This window comes from Hippopotamus amphibius, chromosome 13 (genome assembly GCF_030028045.1).
Source record: "Hippopotamus amphibius kiboko isolate mHipAmp2 chromosome 13, mHipAmp2.hap2, whole genome shotgun sequence".
In the NCBI taxonomy this organism is placed as follows: Eukaryota; Metazoa; Chordata; class Mammalia; order Artiodactyla; family Hippopotamidae; genus Hippopotamus; species Hippopotamus amphibius.
Window position 1 is genome coordinate 61,459,912 of NC_080198.1, and position 26,895 is coordinate 61,486,806.

The 26,895-nt window shown below is 37.0% G+C and overlaps 1 protein-coding gene across 2 annotated transcripts in view; it reads right to left on the reverse strand.

The window, feature by feature from the left end:
- Positions 1 to 491: 491 nt before the first annotated feature.
- Positions 492 to 26,895, reverse strand: part of INTU (inturned planar cell polarity protein) — an 83,863-nt gene continuing 57,459 nt past the window's right edge. The window contains exons 9-16 of one of the 2 annotated variants that reach the window (XM_057706144.1): positions 23,169 to 23,222; positions 17,856 to 17,918; positions 16,804 to 17,025; positions 15,786 to 16,241; positions 14,679 to 14,776; positions 10,328 to 10,517; positions 7,047 to 7,204; positions 492 to 4,687 (exon numbers count right to left, since the gene is read on the reverse strand). In XM_057706144.1, the coding sequence (XP_057562127.1) occupies positions 4,576 to 4,687; positions 7,047 to 7,204; positions 10,328 to 10,517; positions 14,679 to 14,776; positions 15,786 to 16,241; positions 16,804 to 17,025; positions 17,856 to 17,918; positions 23,169 to 23,222 (1,353 nt within the window). In that variant the 3' untranslated portion in view covers positions 492 to 4,575. Of the gene's footprint in view, positions 4,688 to 7,046; positions 7,205 to 10,327; positions 10,518 to 14,678; positions 14,777 to 15,785; positions 16,242 to 16,803; positions 17,026 to 17,855; positions 17,919 to 23,168; positions 23,223 to 26,895 lie in introns of those variants that run through there. The other variant, XM_057706145.1, reaches the window with a different exon arrangement.

The following is a 26,895-nucleotide window of genomic DNA, read 5'->3' on the forward strand; positions in this document are numbered from 1 at the left end:
GTTCTGGTGATTTATATGTTGATATTAAAAGTATAGCATCTCAAGGCCTTTGCACTGTTCACTCTTCTTTCCTTAGAAATCAGCTTGGTTGGTTTCCTCACTTCAGATCTGGGGTCACCTCAGCAACACTTTCCCTGGCCACCCTGTCTCCCACACGTCATATCCCATTTTCTCGCTTCACTTTTTTTTTTCTCTCTTAGCTTTTGTTAACATATTTTACTTATTTGTCTTATTTGTGGTCTACCTCTCCCACTAGAACACAAGCGGTATAAGGATATGAATTTTAGCTGTTTTGTTCACTGCTGTATACCTGGCATCCAAAACGGTGCTTGGTACAGAGTAGAAATGTAATAAACATTGGACGAATGGACAAAAAGGCAATAAAACTGTAAACAAACCTCTAAACCATCTTTATTAAAAACTATCAATATAGTGTAAAAATAGCTTCAAGTATATAGAATACAGAAGTACAAAATTAAATTATTTCCACACAGTTTTGTATAGAGATTAAAGTTTTAGTAACATTTAATATATTTTAAAATATCCAAAGTATGTCATTGTTTTAAAAGTGTTTAGTGTTGAATACTTTTTCTTAGCTTTCCAACATTTTATACAGTAGAAGGTATGATTTAGCTGACTCCATGGTTTTCAACCAATGGATATTTAATAATAATAATAATAATAATAAATGGTGTAGTAGTAGTAGTAGTAGCAGCAGCTAACACTTTTATAGCACATAACATGTGCCAGGCACTATCTAGAAGGAAATCACACAGATAACAAATAATTATTCACAATATTATTTTCAAGAATGTTCAAAGTGGGCAAATCCAGTAAATTGGTTTCATAGCTTTTCCCATTTGTATTAGAAATATAAAAAAGCAAGCAGGCACTGCAAATTTACTATCTTGCCAGTATGCATCACCATCAAGGGCCCCTTGGCACAAATAAGAAACATTCTCTTCTCTAACCTGACAAAAAGAAACTAAAGGGAGATAAAGAAAGTGAAAGAATCTAAAATGTAACTTTGCAGGGCTAAAAAATATATAATGGTTGTAAGATAGCACTTTTTTTTTTTAATGCTGGTTATATAGTCTTTTGCATTACAGTCTTTGGTGAAAAAGAACATTTGTAGGATGCTAATAAAATCCAACTTAAGAATGTTTCGGTAATCTGCTAAAGCATTCTCTGTCTCTATTTAATAAAGTGGCAGACAGGCACTTAGTCCAATGAGACTGATCTACTTTCAGATGTGGATCTGAACATATATGGAAAAATGGGCAGCTAAGTTTACTTACAATGCTTACAAGAATGAGTCAAAAATTATCTGCACTCCAGATATATTAAAACTTCTGGGACTTCCTAGGTGGCACAGTGGTTAAGAATCCACCTGCCAATGCAGGGGACATGGGTTCGAGCCCTGCTCTGGGAAGATCCCACATGCTGTGGAGCAAATAAGCCTGTGCACCACAACTATTGAGCCTGTGCTCTACAGCCCGTGAGCCACAACTATTGAGCCCGTGTACCGCAACTAATGAAGCCCACACGCCTAGAGCCCGTGCTCCACAACAAGAGAAGCCACTACAATGAGGAGCCCGCACACCACAATGAAGAGTAGCCCCCGCTCCCAGCAACTAGAGAAAGCCCGTGTGCAGCAACGAAGACCCAACACAGCCAATAAATAGTTAAAAAAAAAACAAACTTCTGTTGGCTGCACTGTCTTATCAGCACTTTCCGATCAAGGCTGCTGTCTCCCCAGTCACTGTTGTGCAGGTGTGAACGTGTTACATCAGTTCATTTGTAACTACAGTGCAAGCAAAAATGGATGCCCCACTTGTGATTTGCACAAAAAGAGAGCATTGTGTGCAGCAATTCATTTTTTGTGGTGTGAGGGTGTACCTGGTGCCGTTATTTATCGAAGACTTTGTGCACAGTATGGAGAAAGTATTTTGTCACAAGGAAGTGTGTATGAATGGAGAGAGAAGTTCAAGGAAGGTCACACAAGTGTTAGCCGTCAAGGAGCCGGATGCCCGTCCATGTCCACGGCTGATGACAACATTGAGCGTACACGTGAAATGATTCTGTCAAATAGACGAATGACAGTGGATTATGTGGCAAATCATTTGCAAATCAGCCATGGCTCTGCCTATGAAATAATCCATGACAGACATAGGTTTCGAAAAGTTTGTGCTTAAGCCTAAACTTTGGGTTAAACGCAGAGGACTTTGTGATCTTGCATGACAGTGCATGTCCACACACTTCTGCCCACACTGTCGACACTCTGCAAAAACTTCGTTTTGAGGTGTTAAAGCATCCTCTCTATAGTCCTGATCTTGCTCCATCAGACTTTCACCTCTTTGGTCCCCTGAAAGCAGCCCTAGGAGGATGAAGATTCACCTCTGATGAAGAAGTGAAGACAGCAGTGCATTTGTGGCTCACAGCTCAGCCTAAAACATTTTTTAATGAGGGAATATGAAAGCTTGTTGACAGATGAGCAAAGTGTATTGAAAAGCAAGATTATGTCAAAAAATGATGTATTTGTCTTTTCTAAAAGTTAATTAAATTCTACAGCCAGAGTGCGGATAATTTTTGACTCACCTTGTATTTTGATATCCATTTAGAGATAAAAGCCAAGATAATGTTTGGTTTTATTTCTTAAAAATGCAACGTCTCTGCCACCTGTTCATTACAGAGCACATCTACAATACTGCAAATGACTTTTATTAAGATCAGTAGTCTGCTTTGTCTTTTTATTTTAGTTATTAAATAGTGGTCTCATGATTCTCTGATATCAGGAAAGCAGTTCAACACACCAAAATTTCATTAAATGAAACAGAAAAAGTTCCTGATGGTAAAATCTCAAGTCTTAGTTCAGTCTGTTTGAAAATCTGAGGTGATCAATAGCTGCATTTATGAATAATTCTCAGTATTAAAAATAGCTCATGGTGTTTGGGGGGACATATCAAGACATTTAAGACATTTACTAAATACTTTTAAACAATACCTCAATACCTATACATGCAGACAAGCAGTCCTAAGACAATAGTAAAGAGTCTATCTACCATTTGACCAATATTATAATCTTAAGGGGGAGGATATTGCAAGCCATTTTCTGCATTTCAAGAACCAAAGTTTCTTGCCTTGTTTTGAATGCCAAAACTAAAGCCCACAAGTCACTAACGGGACAAGTATAGTTGTTTGCATCTTCAACGCCTGGGTGAAAGTCTCTTACACTCATGACAGAAGGATAATAGTGTTTCTTACAAGACAAGATGTTTCAATGGTGCATCCACTATGTTTTGCAGTTAATTCTGACTAAGCTGGAGGTCTCACGTTTGAGGTAGGGGAAAGGCAGAGACTGGCTTTCGATGTGTCAGCATAATTTGCCTTCCTAAGTCCTGAAGAAGAAAGAATCCAGTATTATAAAGTCTTGGGGACAGCTGAACTTCAGTGGAATCCACTGGGTAAATGTCATTTAAGAATTGTCATGCTCTTCCTTCCTTTCAAACCACCAAATTCTGACAGCCAAAGAAAATTCTCACCCTAGTACTTTTCTTTCTCTACTCAAAGTTGAGTAAACTATTGTTCATTAAAGTGCCCCGCTTTGGGAAAACCCAATACATAATGATCCATATTTGTAAGGCAAAAATTCGTATTGAACAAAAGAAGTCGCCACAGAATTTCTTTAGTCAATTTTTTCAGTGTTTTCAACGTGATTAGGTTTTAAAAAAAAGACTTACATACAGCTTTCCTAATACTCATGAACTTGTATAAAATGTGTGTGTATACCTGAATATATTTCAACAAAGAGAAAAACAATGAAAGTTTATGGACAAATAGTTAAGAATAACACATCCTAGTCAAAATACAATTGACCCGAAAGAGTAAAGTAAATCAAATAAATAAAAAAAGAAGTTTAATTTTCACTCCTCTCTTCCCCCACTGTGAGGTACCTACTAAAATACCTAAACTAAAGTATCTGAAATCAGTACTTGGACATTACAAATTTAGGTACCGAACAATAGCCAAGAGGAAAAAAATTGCACATTTTACTTAAGAGGGTCTTTAGACACCTCAAAGCAATCATTTCATTTGTACATGAAAACTCTGAGCTCACAGAGGTACAAAAACTTGTTGATGGTCACAGCACTAATTAGTTACAGAACCTGGTCACCTCCTCCGAATTTCATGATTGCTTCGCCAGGTATCAATATTAGTCTTGAGAAAAATACACAATGAATTGGGTACTTTTCCAAGATAAACATTCCTATATTAATTTTATATAAAACACATCACATGATTTCAAACTAGTAAATAAATTAATGTTATATACCAAAATGGAAATAAGTTAACAATCCCTTCTTCATATTTTGATCAAGTATCTTCTTCAAAAGTCTGACAATAAGATTTAGTGCATCAAATCCAGCAGCATATCATCTCAGTCTTCAACAACCTCGTGTTCAGTAGTGAACAGTGAAAAGAAGTGAAACCTTATCTCTTTGTGAATGGGTTTAAGCAGTTCTAACACTACTTGATGGTCTGTGCACAGTGTTGCTGTACATCAAGAAAATACAGCTACAAGGTTAATCCGAAGAACAATTTAAAAGCCATTTCAATGGCAATTTCTGTGACTGAGTCATGAAAACAGACGTAAAGCTCTTGAAGTTTGGGATGAAGAAAGAGCCTCCTGTAGAGGGAAAGAACACACTCAGAAATTTCAAAAACAAAACACAGAGGAAAAAAACTGCAACTCTTCAATTTATTTTACTTAATATTTTTGTTTTTGAAAGAATAAGTAGTAAATTCAAAACCACTAATCTAAATCTACAGTAGGGGGAAATGCAGCTAGATCTATTATAAAATAAATAATATACGCCTTAGGTCAATTTTGTTTATTTTTCCAGAGTGTAAAAAAGCCTATTTTATCAATATGTGTGATTATATCCCTCAGTTTTAAAATATTAGTCATTATTATAACAATACAGCCAATGGTGTAGCATCATTCTAAGTATCATGGTTATTAGACACTGAATTGGGATTAAGACTGAAACTTTGATTTTCTCAAAGAGTTAAAATTTTAGTCTATTTAAACCACACTAATGTATACAAATCAAACCATTCACATCAGGTGTAATTTTGCTTGACTTCCTTACATTCCTCTATTCTACATAGATTAGCATCATCATAATTCAACAACTATTGATTTTTTCAATTACAATTGTCAATGTAGTTAAGGCTCCACTGTACAGCTGCATGTGTGCCTAACTGGTCTTCTCACTTCTGTTCTCTCTTGCATCCACACCATTTCATTTGCTGCTCCCAGCCAGATCTTCCAAGAGCACAGCTCTGACCACATTACACTGAGTTTTGATCACGCTCATGCTCTCAAGCTTGGCTGGTTACACATCAGCATCACAAGTGAGCTTACTTACTAAGCATACAGAGTCCCATTTCCATAGATTCTGGTTCAGTAGGTCTGGGGTGGGGTGCAGGCATCTCTGGTTTTAATAAGTGACTCAGATGACTCTAAATCCCGTGGACCACCACAGGCTTTGGATAACATTTGTAAAGCGTTTTGTCATACAGCCTAGTACTACATGGTAGGAGTCCAGTAACATTAGTCTTACCTAACTCTGTGCTCCTTCCTCCACCAAGTCTCTACCCCAACTCAAAGAACCATTAGTGGCTCAATATTTCCCTCAAAATTCAATTCATTGGTCAGGAATTGAAGGCTCTCTGCAGTGGTCCTAACTTAGCTTTCCAGCTTGATCTTTCACTTCATCTCTGCATGTGCCATTCCTCTACCATCCTAGCAAACCAGTCTACTCACTGCCATGCCTTATGATTCCCCCTGTCTGGGTCTTTATTCATCCCATCCTCTTCCTAGAATGCTCTATCCAAATCCAATTCATTTTCTAAAGCACATCAAGTGAAACCTCTAAGCTTTTTTTTTGTAGTCTCAGCTTAGATATTTTCCCCCTTTCTCAGAATTCCCAGTGTTTGGTTATATTACCTGATTTAATATACATAGACAGCTCGCTTGCGTGCGCTCTCTCTCTGTCCCTTATCTATCTACTATCTATCTGTCTGTCTGTCTGTCTGTCTGTCTATCTATCTACCTATCTATCTCCATAGAATGGAGTACCCACAAATACGTACACAGATATTTAAGCATGTTTCATATTTCTTCTGCTAGATGTGAGAGCATCAGATGCAATGACTGTGTCTTTATCTTCGCATTTGCCAATCCACCTACCTACCACCACATTTTGCCAAGCACAGCTCCATTCACTAAATCCTTATATATTTAACAAGTGACTGTGGGTCCGGTGCTGCAGGTGTCAGTGGTAGACAAGACAGATACAATTCCTGATCTCACAAAGCTGACATTCTAGTGAGGGGGAGAAAGATCATAAGCAAAGAAGAAAATTAAGAATAAAGGGGTGATAGAATTGAGAATAACTTTAATGTGGGAAAGAGATCATGGCTTGTCTCTCTAAGGAGATGACACGTTAGTACTGGTCTGAATATCCAGGAGCCAGACATGCAAAGTTAAAAAGCAGAACACCCCACACAGAAGGAACAGGAGGAACAGGATTCAACTGGTGCCAATGTGGCTGTGCACCGTGGACAGAGAAAGAGAGTGCCAGGAGGTGGAAACAGAGAGGAAGGCAGGGGCCAGGCAGGGCAAGGTCTTGGGGGTAGGGGAAGGAGAAGGGAAGGGAAGAGGGAAAGAAAGGAGCAGAGAGGGAAGAAAAGAAGTAGGAACAGAGGGAAGGAAATAGCAGTAAGAATGTGGACTCATTACCTTTTATTGTATTACTAATACAATTTTGTAAGATAACTGAATAAGTTTTTTTTTTTTTTTAATAGAAAAAGACTTGGGAAGAATCTAAAGGAGTTATTTAGTAAATAAAATAAAATTCTAAAAAACATTAAAATATTAGAGTTAGGTTAATAATTACAGGCTTATATCTTAAAATGTTTATCTTCTTTACCACTTTAATTTGACTTTTGTAACACTTTAAATACTTTTTTCCACTTACCCTACTACCCAGTAAGCCATAACTGGTGGTGTTTTTCTCTGATCAGTCCAGTTTTCAGGTGAGCATTCAAACAATACACCATGTTCTTTCACAGGGTTAAGAGAAGACACTGAATTTGTAGAACCTAAATGATCTCCACCACTTAGTGCTTTCTTCTTCTGTAAATTAATAGGTATTATTAATATTAACTGGTATTAATTGTGTTACTTTAAAATGTTTTTGTATATAGATTTGAATTGGTTGATCCTAATACTTTAAGTGCCTACAATGACATTCTTCTCTTTACCTGCAGGAAAATTTCTACTCTTCCTCATACTTACTTTAAATATCATCTCCTAAAAGAGACTGCATGGATAAAGTCTCTCAACTCTCCAAGGGAGCACTGTCTTCACAGCCCTACCTTATTAGTATTTACACTATATTATATCAGCAGTTGATAGGTTTGTTTTCCCCAGTACATTAGAATCTTTTTTCCAGGGCAGACAATATATGCTATTCATTTTTGTATTCTTTGAAAGCAGCTGTGCTTAGTACAAAGTAGGTGCTTAACGAACAGATTACTAATGAGTTACTAAATGAATTGATGATTTTGTAATATACTTAAAGCACATATACTTAAAGCAGTATTGTCTCTTCCTCTGAAGCATACTCTAGATTTTCCACTGATTAAATCATTAGAAAACCAGTGACTCATTTGGAATATAAGGACTTTTTGTAAGGCTCAGGCTAAAACAGTGGAGTGACCCTTGATACTTCTCTCTCTCAAAATACTTATTTAAGACATCAGCTAATCCTTTTGGCTCATCCTCCAAAATGTATTCAAGATCCAGAATCCAGGGCTTCCCTGGTGGCGCAGTGGTTAAGAACCTGCCTGCCAATGCAGGGGACACAGGCTCCATCCCTGGTCTGGGAAGATCCCACATGCTGTGGACCAACTAAGCCCATGCACCATAACTACTGAGCCTGTGCTCTAGAGCCTGTGTGCCACAACTATTAAGACCATGAGCCACAACTACTGAAGGCTACATGCCTACAGCCTGTGCTCCGCAACAAGAGAAGCCACCACAATGATAAGCCTGTGCACCACAACGATAAGCCTGTGCTCCGCAACGAAGAGTAGCCCCAGCTCTCCACAACTAGAGAAAGCCCGTGCACAGCAACGAAGACCCAACACAGCCAAAAATAAATAAACAAATAAATAAACAAATTATCTTAAAAAAAAAAAAAGATCCAGAATCCACTGACATTTCTTGCTTTGAGAATTTCCATAGCTCCTAACTGGTCCCTGCCTCCACCCTCTGCTGGTTCACAGTAGCACGAGTGATCCTTTCAAAACTAAGGATCGTGTCTCTGCTCTGCTCAGACCTGCCCAAGAACCTCCCATCTTCTTCCAAGCAAAGCCCAAAGTCCTTAATCTATTGGGCCATGCATGACCTGACCCCGCTACCTTTGCCATCTCAACTCCTACCACTCTCCTCCCCACTCAGCCTGCTCCAGCGCTCTCTCAGGCACCCTACCTCTGTGGCTTCGTACTTGCTGTTCCTTCTGTCTGGAAGCTCTGCTTCCACATTTGCCACATGGCTTGCTCCCTCACTTCATTCAGGTCTCTGCTCAAATATTACTTGACACGATCAGAGGGATCTTTCAAAATAGTAACCCTCACCTCTCATCCTTACTCTGCTTTATTACTCATCTTGAAACTTATTCTACCTGATACATGACACTGCTTGCTATTTCATTAGCCTCCCCTGTTAGAATATAGGCTTCATGAGGAAAGAGATTTTGTTTTGTTCACTGCTGTATTCCCAGCATCTTGAGTAGTATCTGGTGTATCGTAGGTACCTCAATATTTAAATAATATGGGGAAGGCTAATTTATATTACTAAATATTACTGAATAAGTTAATGAAATAAACTTTATAGAATCTAGCAGTATGTTAAACAGGAAAGGAGGAGCCTAAGAACGCAAAGCACATAGAGATATATGGTCAAACATAACATTTTGTTGAATACCAATTTCTGATAGCTCAAAGAAGAAATCCTATAAGACAAAGAATTTTACTGCTGAATGAGTCGTAAGAGATGATATAGTTCAGCTCACTCACTTTCTAGCTGAGAAAATAGGAAGAGTTGAGGCTCAGTTCAGGATTCCTTATTTCCAGCTCAGTGTTCTTCCACCTTTAAACCCAAGTTCTTTACAAATTTAGCATCCTTGGTACACATATTGCTATGTACATTACAATCATTCTTCAGGGAGGTTTTTTTTTTTTTGGCAGTATGATGTTTGGCCAGTCACAAATACACTTCTGTATGTTTATCCTTTTCAAGAAATCAACAATTATCTTTCCCTGCTATTAAAACGAATTGACATTTTATTTGTATACAACCATTACTACTTTTTTTTTTAATTTAATTTATTTATTGGCTGTGTTGGGTCTTCGTTGATGCACATGGGCTTTCTCTAGTTGCTGCGAGTGGGGACTACTCTTCATTGTGGTGTACAGGCTCCTCATTGTAGTGGCTTCTCTTGTTGTGGAGCACGGGCCCTCGGCGCGTGGGCGTCAATAGTTGCGGCACATGGGCTCAGTAGTTGTGGCTCACGGGCTCTAAAGCACAGGCTCAATAGTTGTGGCGCACGGCCTTAGTTGCTCCGTGGCATGTGGAATCTTCCCAGGGCAGGGCTCAAACCCGTGTCCCCTGCATTGGCAGGTGGATTCCTTACCACTGTGCCATCTAGGAAGTCCCTACAACCATTACTACTTATCCAGAGGTACAATATTAAATGAAACTTCACCCTGGATTGAGAAACATGCAACCAACCAACCAATCAACCAACCAAGTGGGGGCTAAAACATTATAACAGTATTGTGCCTACTGCTGTAATTTATTCCATTATGTTCCAAAATACCTTACCCTGTTGGTTGAATACTTAAAGAATTGTCAGTTACTAAATGGTAGAGATAACTGTCCAAGTAATGGCTGAGTCAAATATGGGAGGCAAGTTTACATTATAAACTACTATATTCTACTTTGCTATAGAAAAACACAGGTCCCCCATTTCCTAAAGTAGTAATCTGAGACATCAAACTCAGAATTATGAAACAGTTTTAAAGTTAAACACAGTGAGTATAATCCTTTGACATTCAAGTTAGATGAAATGACTGTTAAAAAAACAAATGAAAACGGCCATTGCTGGACATATTGGTTAAAGAGTTTTAGGGAGACTAGTTAGAGATCTGGAAATAAAATTGGCAGAAAACTGTATTTATAGCAGTGTCCTACCTCTTCTACTAATGTCTGCTGAAAAACTGCGCGAATGGAGAGACAACACTGATGGAAATTCTTTATCAGCTGAGGGTGGATAGAGCCGCTGAGCTGTGCCACCTCTTCGTGGGTAGGAGTAATAAAGATCCCCTGCACTGTTTCTAAGGCGACATAGTGGAAAAGTGTGTTCTCAGGACCAGATGTCAATCTCGAAAAGGAAAAAAAAAAAAGAAAACAGACATTAGAAGTACACTTAAAAATGCTGCTTCATTTTGAATGTTGTAGACATCTAATAAGCTTTTAACTACAATAGAATATTAGGAATGTAACAAGGGAAGGGAAACTAGGCCAAACATTGAAGTCCCTTTCCTCCTTATCTGAAATACAGGCTAGGGTTGTTTTCAATTCCCTTAATGGAGGCAAATACTACATGTTATGGAAGGATAAATAAATTCGCCTGCAAGTAACTTAATCATCCTTTTGCTAAACAACCCAAACTGGCTAAACCTCTCTTTTTCCATGGTTGGTAACGAATAACCCAACTGGTAGCTGGCCCAGATAGCCACAAGCCATAAACAAGGTATCAGTCTCGGGTGGATCACATATAAAAACGCCTTCCAACAAACTAAGCTTTTCAGTTAGTAGCGTTAAAGTCTCTTACCACGAGAGTCACACTGATGACCCTGAAGAAAAATAAATTATTACCAACTGCAAAGCTGTGTTAATGTTCTAGAATACCACGGCAATTACTAAAAGTATTCTACTACTTCTCATCATTAGTCTTCCTTCTCTTCTATGTTCTCTTACTATTTTCACTTCTCCATTCTTCATCTCCATCCTTTCTTCCCCTATTGAGATCTCAGACAGGCCAGCAGAACCCATAAACACTGCTTATTTCTACCAGCAGTAAGAAGAGCTAAAGAACAACAACAACAGCAACAATGAAATAATGGCAATAGTTATCATATACTGAATGTCCTCTATGTGCCAGGGCAGGTGCTTTAAGATACCTTAGACTTATTTCTCATGACGACCCTGTAAGATATTAGACATTACTATCCCCATTTCAACCTTGAGAAAATCAATGTTCAGAGGACTTGCATTAACCTGTTTGATGTCACATAGCTAAGTGTCAGAGCTTAGCTGACTCTGAGGCCTACTCCACTACACCTTGCTTTTTCCTTATTGGCATTCTTTTTTTTTTCCTTTCATTTTATTTATTTATTTATTTACTTATTTATTTATTGGCCACATTGGGTCTTCGTCCTGCATGTGGGCTTTCTCTAGTTGAGGCTAGCCAGGGCCACTCTTCTACGCAGACTTCTCATGGTGGTAGCATCTCTTGTTGCAGAGCACAGGCTCTAGGCGCATGGTCTTCAGCAGTTGTGGCACACAGGCTCAACAGTTGTGGCTCATGGGCTCTAGAGCGCAGGCTCAGTAGTTGTGGCACAGGGGCTTAGTTGCTCCGCAGTATGTGGGATCTTCCCGAACCAGGGATTAAATCCGTGTCCCCTACACTGGTAGGCGGATTCTTAACCATTGTGCCACCAGGGAAGCCCTGGCAGTCTTTAAATATATGGACAGCAATTTCCCATCCGCATCTCACTCAATCTTCCCCATTCTCATTCTAATGTCTGTTAAAACAATTCATTTTGTTGATTTTTCTTCCAGCCATTGCACAGAGGCAAAGCAAAGGCATATGTCAGCTCTTAGCCTAAACACTGCCTCAGCCACCCATGCTAATCAAATTCCTGTTAAACTGTTAATTAGGCAGCAAGATCAGAATAATTTTTTATCACTAACTAATGGTCTTGGTTCTCATTAGAGACCAGGGATAGGCAGGGAAGGAGATCATCTACAAATTTTTCTCATACTTTTCCATAGGGTGGTTGGCTCATTAACAACTGGTGGCTGATATTTTTTCGATCGAGTAAAAAATAAAATTAAAAAATTATAATTATTCAAAAAGGAAAATAATTTAAAACATACATTGTAATCCTGAGGTCTTCAAATTCAAGAAAAAGTACAGAACAGAAATGACTCTTTTAAAAAGAGCTATTAATAAGATTTAGAAGTTTAGAATTAACATTTGTGTTAATTTCTTTAATTTTCTCTGAAAACAATCCCACAACACAATGAGCAGACCTAGGGCTTAAAAACCACAAATGAACTCGGTGTATATTAACTAAGTGTATAAAAGAAAAGTTTAAAAATCATCAAACAAGCAATTACTCAATGGAAAGAAAAATATTTGTTTAAAAAACTGCAGATTAAACCAGATTAGTTCTTCAGGAAGGTCACTCCTACAGCAGAGAATGGATTCGGGGTAGGCTGGGCTTGGGAGCTCGCTGCAGTACAACCAGGTGAGAGAATAGGAGCTTAAACTAGGGTAGGATCATTAGGGGTTGGATCTATGCAGAATGGATGGGACTTGGTTACTGAATGGAATGTTTTCTGTGAGTTATTACTTTTAGTATGTTATATATTTTATTTTACAAAAACAAATACAAATTAGGATAATATATTACACACTGGTTTATATCACACTTTTAAAATTAACCACATTGTTTGAAGATCTTTCCGTGTCAATAAAGAGAATAAATATGCATCTGTAGCATCCTTTTAAATAGGAGAGCCTAGGATTTACACCACATATTAATTTATGCTTAATTTAACATAATTATAAATTTATGTTAAACATATATTATGATAACATAACATATAATACATATTATAATGTATAATTAAACATAATATAAACTTATGTTAAGTTATAAACTCGGAAAGAGTTTCCTTTTACTAGAGATAAAGCCCAAATAACGCACATACGTATTTTAAAAATAAGATATGGAAGTAATTAAAACTCAGAGCAGTAGTTTTTGTTAAATGGAAGACTAGGGTTTGGGGAAGGTATTTCAGGCTTCCACCAAAGGTTTTAGATTTCTTTCTTGAAAAAACATTTTTAACTACTAACATATTAAACATCATATTGGAAGGCATTAAATTCCAAATCTTAGCACATTAGATTTCCAATGCATTATTGTACGTAAACAAGTTACCTTGCCTTTGCCCTGGCTTCAGGAAAATGGCCTTTCCTGACAACTCTGTGAGACATATATTTGAACTTATTATATTGAACATATTATAAAATGTTTCAATGATTAAGAAGGTGGTAGCTCTGAACTTCTTTTTTTTAATGTGAATTCTACTTGTACATGTCTACTTGTTCAAATAAAAGTGTGCAATTGAGGGGATTCCTTGGTGGTCCAGTGGTTAGGACTCTTGTGCTTTCACTGCTGAGGGCGCAGGTTCAATCCCTGGTTAGGGAACTAAGATCCTGCAAGCTGCACAGTATGGCCAAAAAAAAAAAGTCTGCAATTGAATTTGTTACAGAAATTGATACCATGCATGACATCATAATTAAATACCATACAAAGCTCAGGAAGGAAGACCTGCTTGTCACCACATAATAGTTGCACAACAAGAAGTGAATATGTAATATTTCATATCCTAATAACTACAGACAGTTTAAGTTGTTTAAACATGCTCTTCTCAGTCAGTTCCTTTTACATCAGAATTCCCTACTTACTGCAAATTAGAGGTTTTACCTGTTTTTTAAAGAGGGTGTCATAGGCTCAGTTCTCTGGCCCCAGACTAAGAGATATGCAGGGAGGAAGTTTATTACGAGGGCTCTCGGGAACAATACCTGTCGGGGCAAGTGTGAAGGCAGCCAGATGGAGCAGCGGGAGAAGTTGAACTGTGCTGCAGTTGAGACAGGTCTCAGCAGATACTGCCAGGAACTCTGAAGCTTGGACGGCCTATCAGAGCTGTCTTGAACTTAAGTAGGGGCCAAGCCTTTGTACTCACTTATCTATTAGTCATCAGATGTGGGCTACTCCTAGGGAGAGGTTGTAACCTTGACAGAGTCAATAAACTTCTGAGTAGGACAAGGCCTGGGGAGGGCCTCAGCTACGTATGAGCCATTGGCAGCCATGACTCTCAAGCACTGGGAATGACTCCCTGGGGCTCAGGAGTATCTGCAAAACTACAGCATCCATCAGAGTCTAAAAATAGTAAACTCACCTTTAAAAATTAGACACACAAAAGGGAGGTTACTTGTGGAAGGGACATAAATGGGAACTTTCACATTTTGAAGTATTACTTTGTATGTTTTTTTATTTCTTGTTTCCTATATATATAATGAAAAATATTAGAGAAATAGCATAGCCATAACCTTTCATGTGTAAGAGATATCATAATTACATCCACTGAATAAAACTATATGTTTTAGGATAGCACTTTTTCATTGTAACATTTCCTCAAAGACACTGAGTTAAGTGAAAAAGAACAAAACAAGGGAGTTTCTTACTTCGCTGTGTTATATATTTCCAATTCTTTTTCTGAAAGGTCCTTTTTCAGGTTCCCCAAATGAAATGGATTTGGAAGAGCAGGCTTCTTTTTAGTGACCTAAAAAGTATTATTAAGTAGATTCGTTTATATCTAAGCATGGAATCAAACAAGAGAAATGACGTAAAACTAAAAATCCTTCTAAGAGAACTACTTACTATTTTGCAACGTTTCTTTTACATATTTTCGATGCTAGATTGTACCTCTTGCCTTGTCCTATGCTAACAGTGATCCCAGGGCCATGTCATGGGAGGACATGACTTGTCCTCCTGACAGAGCCATAATGGAGCCATTACCAAATTTTGTTACAATTTACATGTATAGATACTTGTCTCCCTTCTAGACTCTGCACTCCTCAAAGGCAAGAGCTGCATCTTACTCATCTTTTTATCTCCTTTGTGTAGCGCAGCCCTTGGCACATTGATGTGCCATCAATATCTGTTAAATGGCTGAATCTCAGAGATTAATTCAATTTCTTTTAGGATTTGTTCATGGCTCTTTAAGTCTACCCAAATCCTCCTAGACTATATTTCCTACCAATTTCACAGACTTGGATAACGAATACCACCAACGTGAATACTTCCTAAACACTCCAACTTAGGGCTCCAAGAGTGCTCTATTGTTTGGAATTAGGAGATCAAATCTATATAATTATTTTTATTTATATATATACATATAATTTTTTAAAAGTTTCTGATTCTCCTGTTGTTTCTGCTGAACATTTTCTTGGCTATTTAATTAGATCAGCCACCAAACGCCCCACAAGTAGGATGCTTTCTGTTATCACTGTGAATAGAAAAGAAAGAGTTGAACATGGAAAGTGGATTAAAGAGTTTCCCTACTTGTAACTACTGTCAAGCAGATGTCCTAGCTGTCACGGGGCTAATGTTTTATTACTTGATATTTTTTTCTCTGTTTGGTCCTAAATCATTGGTTTGCCAACAGTGACTAAAACCACCACTAATACAAATGAAGAAGTATCTGCCATTAGAAATTCTCTTGCAATTATAAATAGGGACTGGAGAGACAGCTTAGCTTCCAGAATGTACACACTTGAATGAACACACACCTTAAGCAAGGCCCCACTCTCTTCTGAACCACCAGAACCCTGAGATTCTGTAGTGTGGGGGCTCAGGCCAACACCTTCCCCGCCTTCACAGCCATTGTCAGATCCTCCACTCCTGGATGGACTGGGCTTACGTGTCTTTAGGGAATAGTCACCGAAAAGAGTTCTTCTGCATGTTGGAGAGGTTGCTCCTTTGGAAGTACCTTGTAGCCTACTGAGGATAGGTGAGGTTGTTAAATTATCTAATTTTTCATGTGATCCAGCAAGGAACCAGTCAGCACAGGACAAACAGGGGGTTGGAGAAGAGGCTAGCCGTTCATTTATGCGGGAATCTATCCCTTCCAGCTGGTGAAGAGTGGTTTTGACCTGATCCACATATATACAGTCTGGTCCAGGATTCCCAACAGCTTTGGATGCACAGCCTCCAGCTTCTAATAGTACACACAACATATAATGTCTCTATAAGAAAAAAAATTAATATAGGTTTAGCTACATGAAAATATTTGTATGTAACATGTATGTATAAATTTATGAATACTAAACAGATATGGGCATGTGGCATAGTCATGGGATGATTATTAAGAAATCTTCCCTCCCCTTCTTAGTTATCCTCAATGCTTCCTGATCACCCTTGAAAATAAATCTCACATTGCCTTATCCTGATATAGCATCAACTGCCACTTTTGGCACATGGAATTCCCTAAGGTAGCTTTCAAAGAGCCTCAATAACTGGTAGTCCTTTCATTTACAATCACATATTTATTGTTTCTGATTCTATATTCTTTTCATGTCTCTATTTCCCAAAACAAACTAGAAGATAAAACCTCTGTTTTTATAGAAATGGGAACAAAAGATCTTAAGAATCTGCTAAAATCTTATCTTGAGTTTCATTACTGTTTCTCTACAAGTACTAAATGGATACAAAAGAAAAGAAATAAGGGCCAATAACATCTTTTTGAATACTAGTATTTGATATGCTTAAAAAAAAAAAATCCCAAGAAAGAAACTAAGGTAAACTTACCAAGCCAACAATGAGCAAAAAATATCTCCCTTCAGGTTCCTGAAAGACTTCAGTGTTTGAGTCTGTAGAAGGTTGGAGGTGATGTCGAGGAAATACTTCTCTCCATATTACCAACTGACCAATTCTCTGTTTTGCTGCTAAAGGCAGCAGGCAATAGTGGCGACAGTATACAGCAATGTCAATAAGATCATCCTTAGGCAAATGACTGCATATCAAATAACCCTTGAATTTAACCACAGAGAATAAAAGTCAACTAGTGACATAAAACAATAATCCTATAATTTACTTCTAAGAGTTTTACAGGTATTTCTTCAGTTGGCTTAAAATATTCCAGTTTCAAATGGAATAAATGAAGACATAGTAAAACTAAATGTTTTTTTCAACTAGACATCAAGGATTTATGGTAACTTAAGTCTATAACAGGTAGACTTTAACATAAAACAAGATCACCTCTAAGTAGCATTCGCCTGAGAATTTGGCAACATTACAAAAGAACTGAATTCTGAAAATGAAAAGTGGAGAAGCAGGAGTCGAGGTGGGGAGAGACTTACTTTTCACTGTTTATAGTTCTGTATTGTCTGATTCTTTTTTAGATATGTTTTATATTGTGCTTAAAATCTTTTTAAAAAATTAAAATACTTGAATTCATTTGATGTTTAACTTGCTTTACATGGAAGTCAACTACTTAATGTTAGAAAATTTACTAAAAAGATGCACAGTTACTTTCTGAAGTTAAGGGAAAAAAGCACATGACTGCGAAAGGAAATCAACAAAGCAGTATTGCTCTCCTCTCAAATACACTTGGTTTTTGACTACTGTTTCTCTCTTACACATTTGTAAATGCTTTAAAATGTAACGAAACCAGAAATATTTATTGTATTTGTAAATATGTAGGTACAAGTCTTATTTTAAGATCTAAATTTTACAGTTATCTACATTCAGAGAAAAAGAGATAAATGTATTTTTCATATGTGTAAGAGTTTGAGAAAATTTACTCTAGGTCTGTTCATATAGCAGTATGACATTTATAAAAATTTCAAATTTCAACTTACCTTGTAAAATAGAGAAGACCCCAAAATTGTATATAGCCGTCTCATGTCATAATAATCCTCAGACTGAGGGAAAAACCACAGTGGATTTATATATATATATAAATTTATATATATGTGTGTGTGTACATATATATATATATTTATGATTTTAAAAAATCCTAGTTAAGCTATAACAGTTAAAATGAAAATTACATTCTTTAGTAACTGAACTTTTCTTTTTTCATATGTATGTATGAATGTATTTATTTATTATGGAAGTATAGTTGATTTACAGTGTTTCAGTTGTACAGCAAGATGATTCAGTTACACACACACAAACACATATTCTTTTTCAGATTCTTTTCCTTTATAGGTTATTACAAGACATTGAACATAGTTTCCTGAGCAGTAGGTCCTTGTAGGAACTGAGCTTTTCATAGTGCCTTCTTTATAAATATACCAGGCTATTAGGGTGAGACATAAGGTGCCTATATACTTATTTTTGACTGAGAACAATCTTATTTTTGATTCTTATAAGATACTGTTGATTAGAGACATCTGAGCAGAACATAAGATTTGTTACCCCTAGAGGGACTGAAAGAACTCTATCAAGACAAAATGCTTCTACTAGATGTCACCTAAAATATCCAATATTACCATATACTATTTTTGAAAGTACAAATTGGTATCACTTATTAGGCAGCAACTGAGTAGTATGTAAAAAGAAAATTAAATATACATACCCTTTGAGTAATTCCTCTTTTAGAAATCTACAGAAATACTTGAACAAGAGAATCGACTTTTGTATAAAAAGTTAAGAGTAGAATTTGTAATATGCAAAAACTGGAGATAAATTTCAACAATGGAAAATGGTTAAGGAAATAGGTTATGTTATGTTCACAGCACAGAATATCATACATTTGTTTAAAAAAGTAAGGTTGATCTATATCATCAAGCACGAAAGGTTTTAGAATACATTGTTCAGCAAAGAATGCAAGCTGTAGAACAAAATATTCACTATGATCTCAGTTTTGTTAAAAATAGCACCCCCAGGGAATTCCCTGACAGTTCAGTGGTTAGGACTCTGTGCTTTCACTGCCTTGGGCCCAGGTTCCATCGCTTGTCAGGGAACTAAGATTCTGCAAGTCATGCAGCATGGCCAAAAAAAAAGAAAAAAAAGTAGCACCCCCAATGATATACACGTATGTATACACATATGCATGTTTTGTATGGGGCTACATATGTGTATAGAAAAGGGTCTGGAAGAATACATTCCAAACTGTAAGAGCAGTTATAACTGCGGATGGAACTGGGGGAGAAGGATGAGGAGGGAGAACATCTGTTTTTAATAGCCATGCTTGCATTTTTTTACCCAATATGCAAGCATTACTTTTATAATTAAAAAAAAAACACAAAACAAAACCTAAGGAAAACTGAAAACTGGAAATAATCTAAATAACCCTCAACTGGGGAATGGATACCTTCATACAATGGAATACTATCAGTAATAATAAGGACTGAACTACTGATACAGACAATGACATGAATGAATCTCAAATGCATTATGCTAAGTGGAAGAAGTCAGACCTACCCTTTTTCATTTGTCTTGACTGCTTTTATGTCAAAGATATTCCTTGTGATGCTTTACTGTCCTATTTAAGAATGCTTTTTGAGGGTATGGAAGTTCTCTGATTGGCTTCATTGTAGGTAAGCTTTTAAAATTTATTTTAATTAAAAGTTTTAATTGTGGTAAAATACACAAAATATAAAATTTACCATCTTAATCATTTTTAAGTGTACAGCTCAGTAGCGTTATGTACATTCAACACTGCTGGGCAACCAAATCTTCAGAACTCTTTTTCTCTTGCAAAACTGAAACTCGGTATCCATTAAACAACAACTCTCCATTCCCGCTGCCTCCCCTCAGCTCCGGGCAGCCACTCTTCTGCTTTCTGTCTTTATGAGTTTGACTACTTCAGGCATCTCCTATGGGTGAAAGCATGTGTTATTCTGTCTTTTTGTGATGGGCTTGGTTCGCCTGTTGTGGTATCTTCTGGGTTCATCCACTTTGAGTCTTATGTCAGAATTTACCTCTTTTTTGGGACTGAGTCATGTTCCATTGTATATATTTTCCATGGCTTTTGTCTATTTGTTTGTTCATTCATTCATCTGTTGGTGGACGCTGGGGTTGCTTTTGCTTTTTGGCTGTTGTGAATGATGATGCTGTGAATGTGGGTGTGTAAATATCTCTTCAAGGTTGTGCTTTTAATTCTTTTGAGTATATGGAATTGCGGGGTGATGCGGTAGTTCTGTTTTTGATTTTTGGAGGGGGCACAATGCTGTTTTCCACAGCATTTGCACTGTTTTGCATTCCCACTAACAGTGCACAGGAGTTCCAATTTTTCTACATCCTCACCAACACTTGGTGTTTTCTGGGTTTTTTTCTGTTGTTGTTTTAATGGTAGCCATCCTAATGGGTGTGGGCAAGCTCTTTTATGTGTATGGTTTTGGACCCTGATTTTTCCACAGAAAATGATCTTGAACATTTTTTCATGTCAGTAGACAGTTTTCTAAACATAATTTTAATGGCTGTATTATTTAACAGATTCCATAATGTGGTATTTTATTTTGTTTCCAGTAATTTTTCGGGGTATAAATAATGTTGTACAGAATATTCTTATAAAGAAATCTCTGTGTATATCTCTGATATTTTTCTTTGTTGATAAGGTCCTGGAGGTTGAATTCCTAGATCAGAGGGTATATATTTTTAATGTATATTGCCAGATTGCAATGTATATTTCAGATTCCTGAAAGGCTGCATCAGTTAATATTCCTACTAGCAGTGTGAAAGTATCATCTACACTGAACATTATCAGACTAAATTATATCAGTGATCATAAATACAAGGTTATCAAGAACATACATCAAGTGATAACAATGGCTAACTCTGAGAACAGGGCTGGTTTTGATGTATGAGTGGTCAAGCAAAATACCAGATTTATGTTTATTGTTTGTACTTTTCCATAAGAATGTACTCATGGAATATTGGTATAAAAATAAATATTTTAACTTCCTAATTTAAAAAGTCAGACCCAAAATATTACCTACCATTTGATTCAACTTATATGACATTCCAGAAAAGGTAAAACCATGTGGACAGAAGATAGATCAGTGGTTGCCAGGGGCTGGGGGTAGGGAGAGGGATTGACTATAAAGGGGCACAGAAGAATTTACTGAGTATAAATTATGCCTTCATAATAATTTAAAACAACTAAAGAAAAGAACACAGAATTAAAATACAAGATTAAATCTTAAACCTAATTTCACAAAAAGTTTAGAATAGATCCTTCTAAGGTAAAACTCACTGTGAATTATTCTGCAAGTTCTGACAGTTATGTAAGTGCCACCAAAATCAAGATATATAACAGTTCCATCAATACCCCCTGCTAATTTTTTTGCTGAATATTATTCCACTGCATGAATATACTACACTTTGTGTATCTACTGACCTGTTGATAGATGAGTTATCTGAATTGTTTCCAGTCTTTGGCTATTACAAATAAAGCTGCTATGAACATTTGTTTACAGGTCACTGTATTGACATAACTTTCATCTCTCTTGGGTAATTAGATAGGAATAGAAAGGTAGAATCATATGGTTGGTGTATGTTTAGGTTATTAAGAAACTACTAAACTGGTAAGCTATAGTTTCTATATACGCCCAATTGGATAATAAAACCACAACTAAATGCAAAGAAGGATTATTATAAAAAGAAAAATCGTGGCTACTTTTGAGGGGATAGAACGTTGAGGGGGAATTTTAGAAGGTGACTGGCAAAGTTCTACTTCTTGACCTGGTTAGTACTTAGGCATCATGTTTACCTTATAGTAATGCACTAAAAGGCACATTTGTTTTGTGTGGTTTTCTGTATATGTATTTCATTTTGCAATAAAAAGATTTCAAAAGTAAACAACAACAAAACCTGCCAAATTGTTTTCCAAAGTAATTGCATCATTGTACATTCTCAATTTATCAACTTTTTTCTTTTATGTATTGTTTCTTGATGTTGTATCCAAGTAATTCCAACAGATCTTTTTCTAGCCATAGTTAGTTTCACTGTTCATTAAAATGATGTTCTATAAAGGCAGGAATTAGAGTTTTAGTTAAATCTGTTGGATATAGGTTCCTAAAACCCAGATATTTTATTACTTTAGATCTAAACTACTCCTAATGATTACTATCTAGCTATTTTTTTCTCCATCAGTGAAAAAATTTATGACCTATGAAGAGTTCACATTGCTTAAATTTCCATTATTTTTACAAACAAAATACCCTTCCATTTGCTCAGTATCTTAGCTAAGACTAAGCCACCCTTTCAAGCTAACATCCTCTCCCTACTTTTACTAGCAATCTGCTAAAGAATGATCCAGCCTCACTGCTTCTACTTCCTAACTTCTCATTTACTTAGTTATTTATTTATTGGCTGAGTTGGGTCCTCGTTACTGCACGCACGCTTTCTCTATTTGTGGCGAGCGGGGCCTACTTGCCTTTGCAGTGCATGGGCTTCTCATTGCGGTGGCTTCTCTTGCTGAGAAGCACAGGCTCTGGGCAGCAGGCTTCAGTAGTTGCAGCTCGTGGGCACAGCAGTTGTGGCTCAAGGGCTCTAGAGCGCAGGCTCAGTAGTTGTGGCACACGGGCTTAGTTTCTCCACAGCATGTGGGATCTTCCCAGCCCAGGGACCGAACCCACGTCCCCTGCACTGGCAGGCAGATTCTTAACCACTGCGCCACCAAGGAAGTCCCAACCCTAGTACTTTTTGAAAGCTTCCTGGATGTCTGATATAACAAGATGTTACCAGGCTTATCTTGTACATTTTCAGCCCTAAATCTGGAATCAGCTATTTCTCATAGAAGTCTTGGTTCCCTTTAGCAAGAAATATTTATACACCATGGCCTGCGTGCTAGTGGTGCTCTAGTGGATAGTGGACAGAGCTAGGAAATATATTTCACTGGACAGAGCTAGGAAATACAGTTTTTAAAAAAGATTAAAAACCATACTACCAATCATTATTATATGTATGTCCTTTCTCTCAAAGCCCAGTTCTAAATGATACTAATGTAATTAATCATTACATATATTATGTAACAAATATTTTTGACTAAACAGAAAATCTTAAAGGCAAGCAAAATAGGTTTTGTTCATTTCAATACAGAGACCTAATGTTATGTATTTCAAGATTTTACTTGCCCCCTTGGAAAATACTTAGAACAGTGACTGATTTACATAACAAGAAATCAACAATAAACGTTTCTTAAAATCTACTGCTTCTCTTACCAGTTCTGCAAAATCTGCGGCCTCCAAGTCACTCAATGCCGTGTCTAATTCCACCTATGTGAAAAAAAAACCGAGTAGCACAAACATTTAACTCATATTACTTACTTTTTAGTAATGGCTTAATTACTAAAGTGCCTAATAAATACTTGAAGAACTGAATAAACATATCTCTCTCCTTTGTGTTCTCCCAAAATTGAACATCTTGCTTTTAAGCCTTGTAATTACAAAAATAACAATATTAATAATGTATTTTTGGACCCTGCTTGCCCAGAGTGTTAGACTGAGCAGGAAACTTTGGCTGGGGGCATTTGAGGGTATTTCAGGACTGCTGGCTTGTGTCGGGAAGCTTCTGGTTCATGTGCTGTGAGGATGGATTCTTTACCACTGGACCACCAGGGAAGTCCCTCTATGCCCATTTTAAAGTGAGCACCCTAGTATCATCACTCATCACGCTGTGATTGGCTGGGCGTCTGGCTGAGTGCTGTACAAGAGACTTCTGCACTGGAGGAAGACTCAACCTCATCATGTTCAGGGGGATAGGACGACATTCAATCCAACAAAAAATCATGTCAGTGACGAAACACCAAGTCTGAGAGAGAGAATAAAAAACAGCTTCTGCAAAGGAATTGGCTCCTGTGATCACAGAGTCTGGCAAGTTCAAAATCTGCAGAGTGGATGTGCCAGTTCAGGTCTGGAGGCTGAAAGCTTCTGTAGAACCAGGAAGAGCTGATGTTGCAGTTGAAAATCTTCAGCCAAAGCAATCTTAAGAAGAAAAGACGGAGTTGGTGGAACTAGGCTTCCTGACTTCAAACTATACTACAAGGCCACAGTGATCAAGACAGTATGGTACTGGCACAAAAACAGAAAGGAAGATCAATGGAACAGAATAGAGAACGTAGAGGTAAACCCAAGCACATATGGGCACTTTATCTTTGACAAAGGAGGCAAGAATATACAATGGAAAAAAGACAGCCTCTTCAATAAGTGGTGCTGGGAAAATTGGACAGCAACACGTAAAAGAATGAAATTAGAACACTTCCTAACACCATGCACAAAAATAAACTCAAAATGGATTAAAGACCTAAATGTAAGGCCAGACACTACGAAACTCCTTGAGGAAAACATAGGCAGAACACTCTATGACATACAACAAAGCAAGATCCTTTTTGACCCACATCCTAGAATAATGGAAATAAAACCAAGAATAAAGAAATGGGACCTCATGAAACTTAAAAGCTTTTGCACAGCGAAAGAAACCATAAACAAGACGACAACCCTCAGAATGGGAGAAAATACTTGCCAATGAAGCAACGGACAAAGGATTCATCTCCAAAATATACAAGCAGCTCATGCAGCTTAAGACCAAAAAAGCAAATAACCCAATCCACAAGTGGGCAGAAGACCTAAATAGACATTTCTCCAAAGAAGACATACAGATGGCCAACACACACATGAAAAGATGCTCAACATCACTAATTATTAGAGAGATGCAAGTCAAAGCCACAATGAGGTATCACCTCACACCAGTCAGAATGGCCATCATCACAAAATCTAGAAACAATAAATGTTGGAGAGGGTGTGGAGAAAAGGGAACTCTCCTGCACTGTTGGTGGGAATGTAAGTTGGTACAGCCACTATGGAAAACAGTATGGAGGTTCCTTAAAAAACTACAAATAGAACTACCAAATGATCCAGTAATCCCACTACTGGGCATATACCCAGAGAAAACCATAATCCCAAAAGAAACATATACCACAGTGTTCACTGCAGCACTATTTACAATAGCCAGGACATGGAAGCAACCTAAATGCCCATCAACAAATGAATGGATAAAGAAGATGTGGCATATATATACAATGGAATATTACTCAGCCATAAAAAGGAATGAAATGGAGCTATATGTAATGAGGTGGATAGATGTAGAGTCTTTATACAGAGCCAAGTAAGCCAGGAATAGAAAACCAAATACTGTCTGCTAACTCATACATACAGAATCTAAAAAAAAAAAAAATGGTACTGATGAACCCAGTGACAGGGCAAGAATAAGGATGTAGATGCAGAGAATGGACTGGAGGACACGGGGTTGGGAGGGCGGAGGGTGAAGGGGAAGCTGGGACTAAATGAGAGTGTAGCATAGACATATTTACACTACCAACTGTAAAATAGATAGCTAGTGGGAAGTTGCTGTGTAGCAAAGGGAGATCAACTCGATGATGGGTGATGCCTTAGAGGGCCAGGACAGAGAGAGCGGGAGGGAGGGGATATGGGGATATATGTGTAAATACAGCTGATTCACTTTGGTGTACCTCAAAAGCTGGTACAAGAGTGTAAAGCAATTATATTCCAATAAAGAGCTTAAAAAAAATAATAATGTATTTTAACATACAGGCATTTTTCAATTAAATCTCAATTACTGCAAAATGGGCTTCACTCTGTATTCAATGCAAACTAATTTATGAGGTTAAAAAGCTGCTTTACAGTTCTGTTAGAAAAATTTTTAACATATTAAAAATCTTAAGAGGAAAAGATCAACCTTAATGTAGATAGTCTATTATGAATTGCTTTTATTTTTCTATTTTGTATATATTTTTCAACAGTTGGATTTTTGGAAATATCAACATTCTTGCCTGTCTGTCTTCTATGTTTTGTATAAAAAGACTGTTAGTCTTTATTCATGGATTAAATCATGAAGGCAAGTGTTCCCCTGGAATCTGGCACAGTTTAACTACCCTACAGAGTTATTAGAAAAATCTCTTACTTAGGATTTAGCTTTTGTTTCTATGGAATTTGCCTGAGCTCTTTCACGTATTTGTCCCTCCCTGAAGCATTCAAAATTTAAAAACAAAATAAATTTAATCTGCAGTTTAATGTGTAATGCATATATATAAATTGGAAACTACTGACAGTTGAAGCTTGTAGCATATATGGTATTTGTGAAAAATAATCTTTGTTTTTTGTTTTAAAGGCCAAGGCACTCTCTGCAGGACTGTTTCACAAACTGTTTCTTACTGAGATGACAAAAGCTTTGGAAACATTAGTCATGCCTTTCAATGCTTTTCACACGGTATGATTTACTACTCACTTGTGACCTACATTTTTCTGCATCTAGCAAATACTTCATGTTCTCCTTTCTGTGGCTATAGTTTCCCTTGTGAAAAACTACAGGACAAAAAGAAAATGACCTACTCGTGATTTTTGATCTCAGAAATATTAATGTTTAACAGGTTGCCATTCCTGCTACTGAACTCTATTGGCTAATATACAAGGTTAGTATAATTGCTTCTTCACATTCTTTAAGAGAAAAAGTAAAATATCCTGTCTCTTAATTATTCCAGCATATCTTAGGAAAAGTTTTTTTTTTTAAATCTGACAAACAAACAAGATAAGGAAGTTCTCAAACACCTGGGAAAGAAAACTGAAGTGCAACTTCATCATATACTAAACTCAGAACAAGTACATTTTTTTCCAAGTTAAAAACAACTATTTCCACCTAAAATTTATCAGGCATAAACAAATTACTTCACACACATATATGTTTTTAACTAGATTTCTCAAGGCATAAAATTCCTTAATATTTTCCATTAGAATATATATGGTCAATAAACCATACTATTTTTAACACCGTAAGACATCTCAAAGGGAAAAGGAAAGCGTGTGAGTTCTTTGAGTTTGCTGGTAAAATAAAAACAAAAACTTTAAGGGTTATTATGTACTTTAAACTTTACAT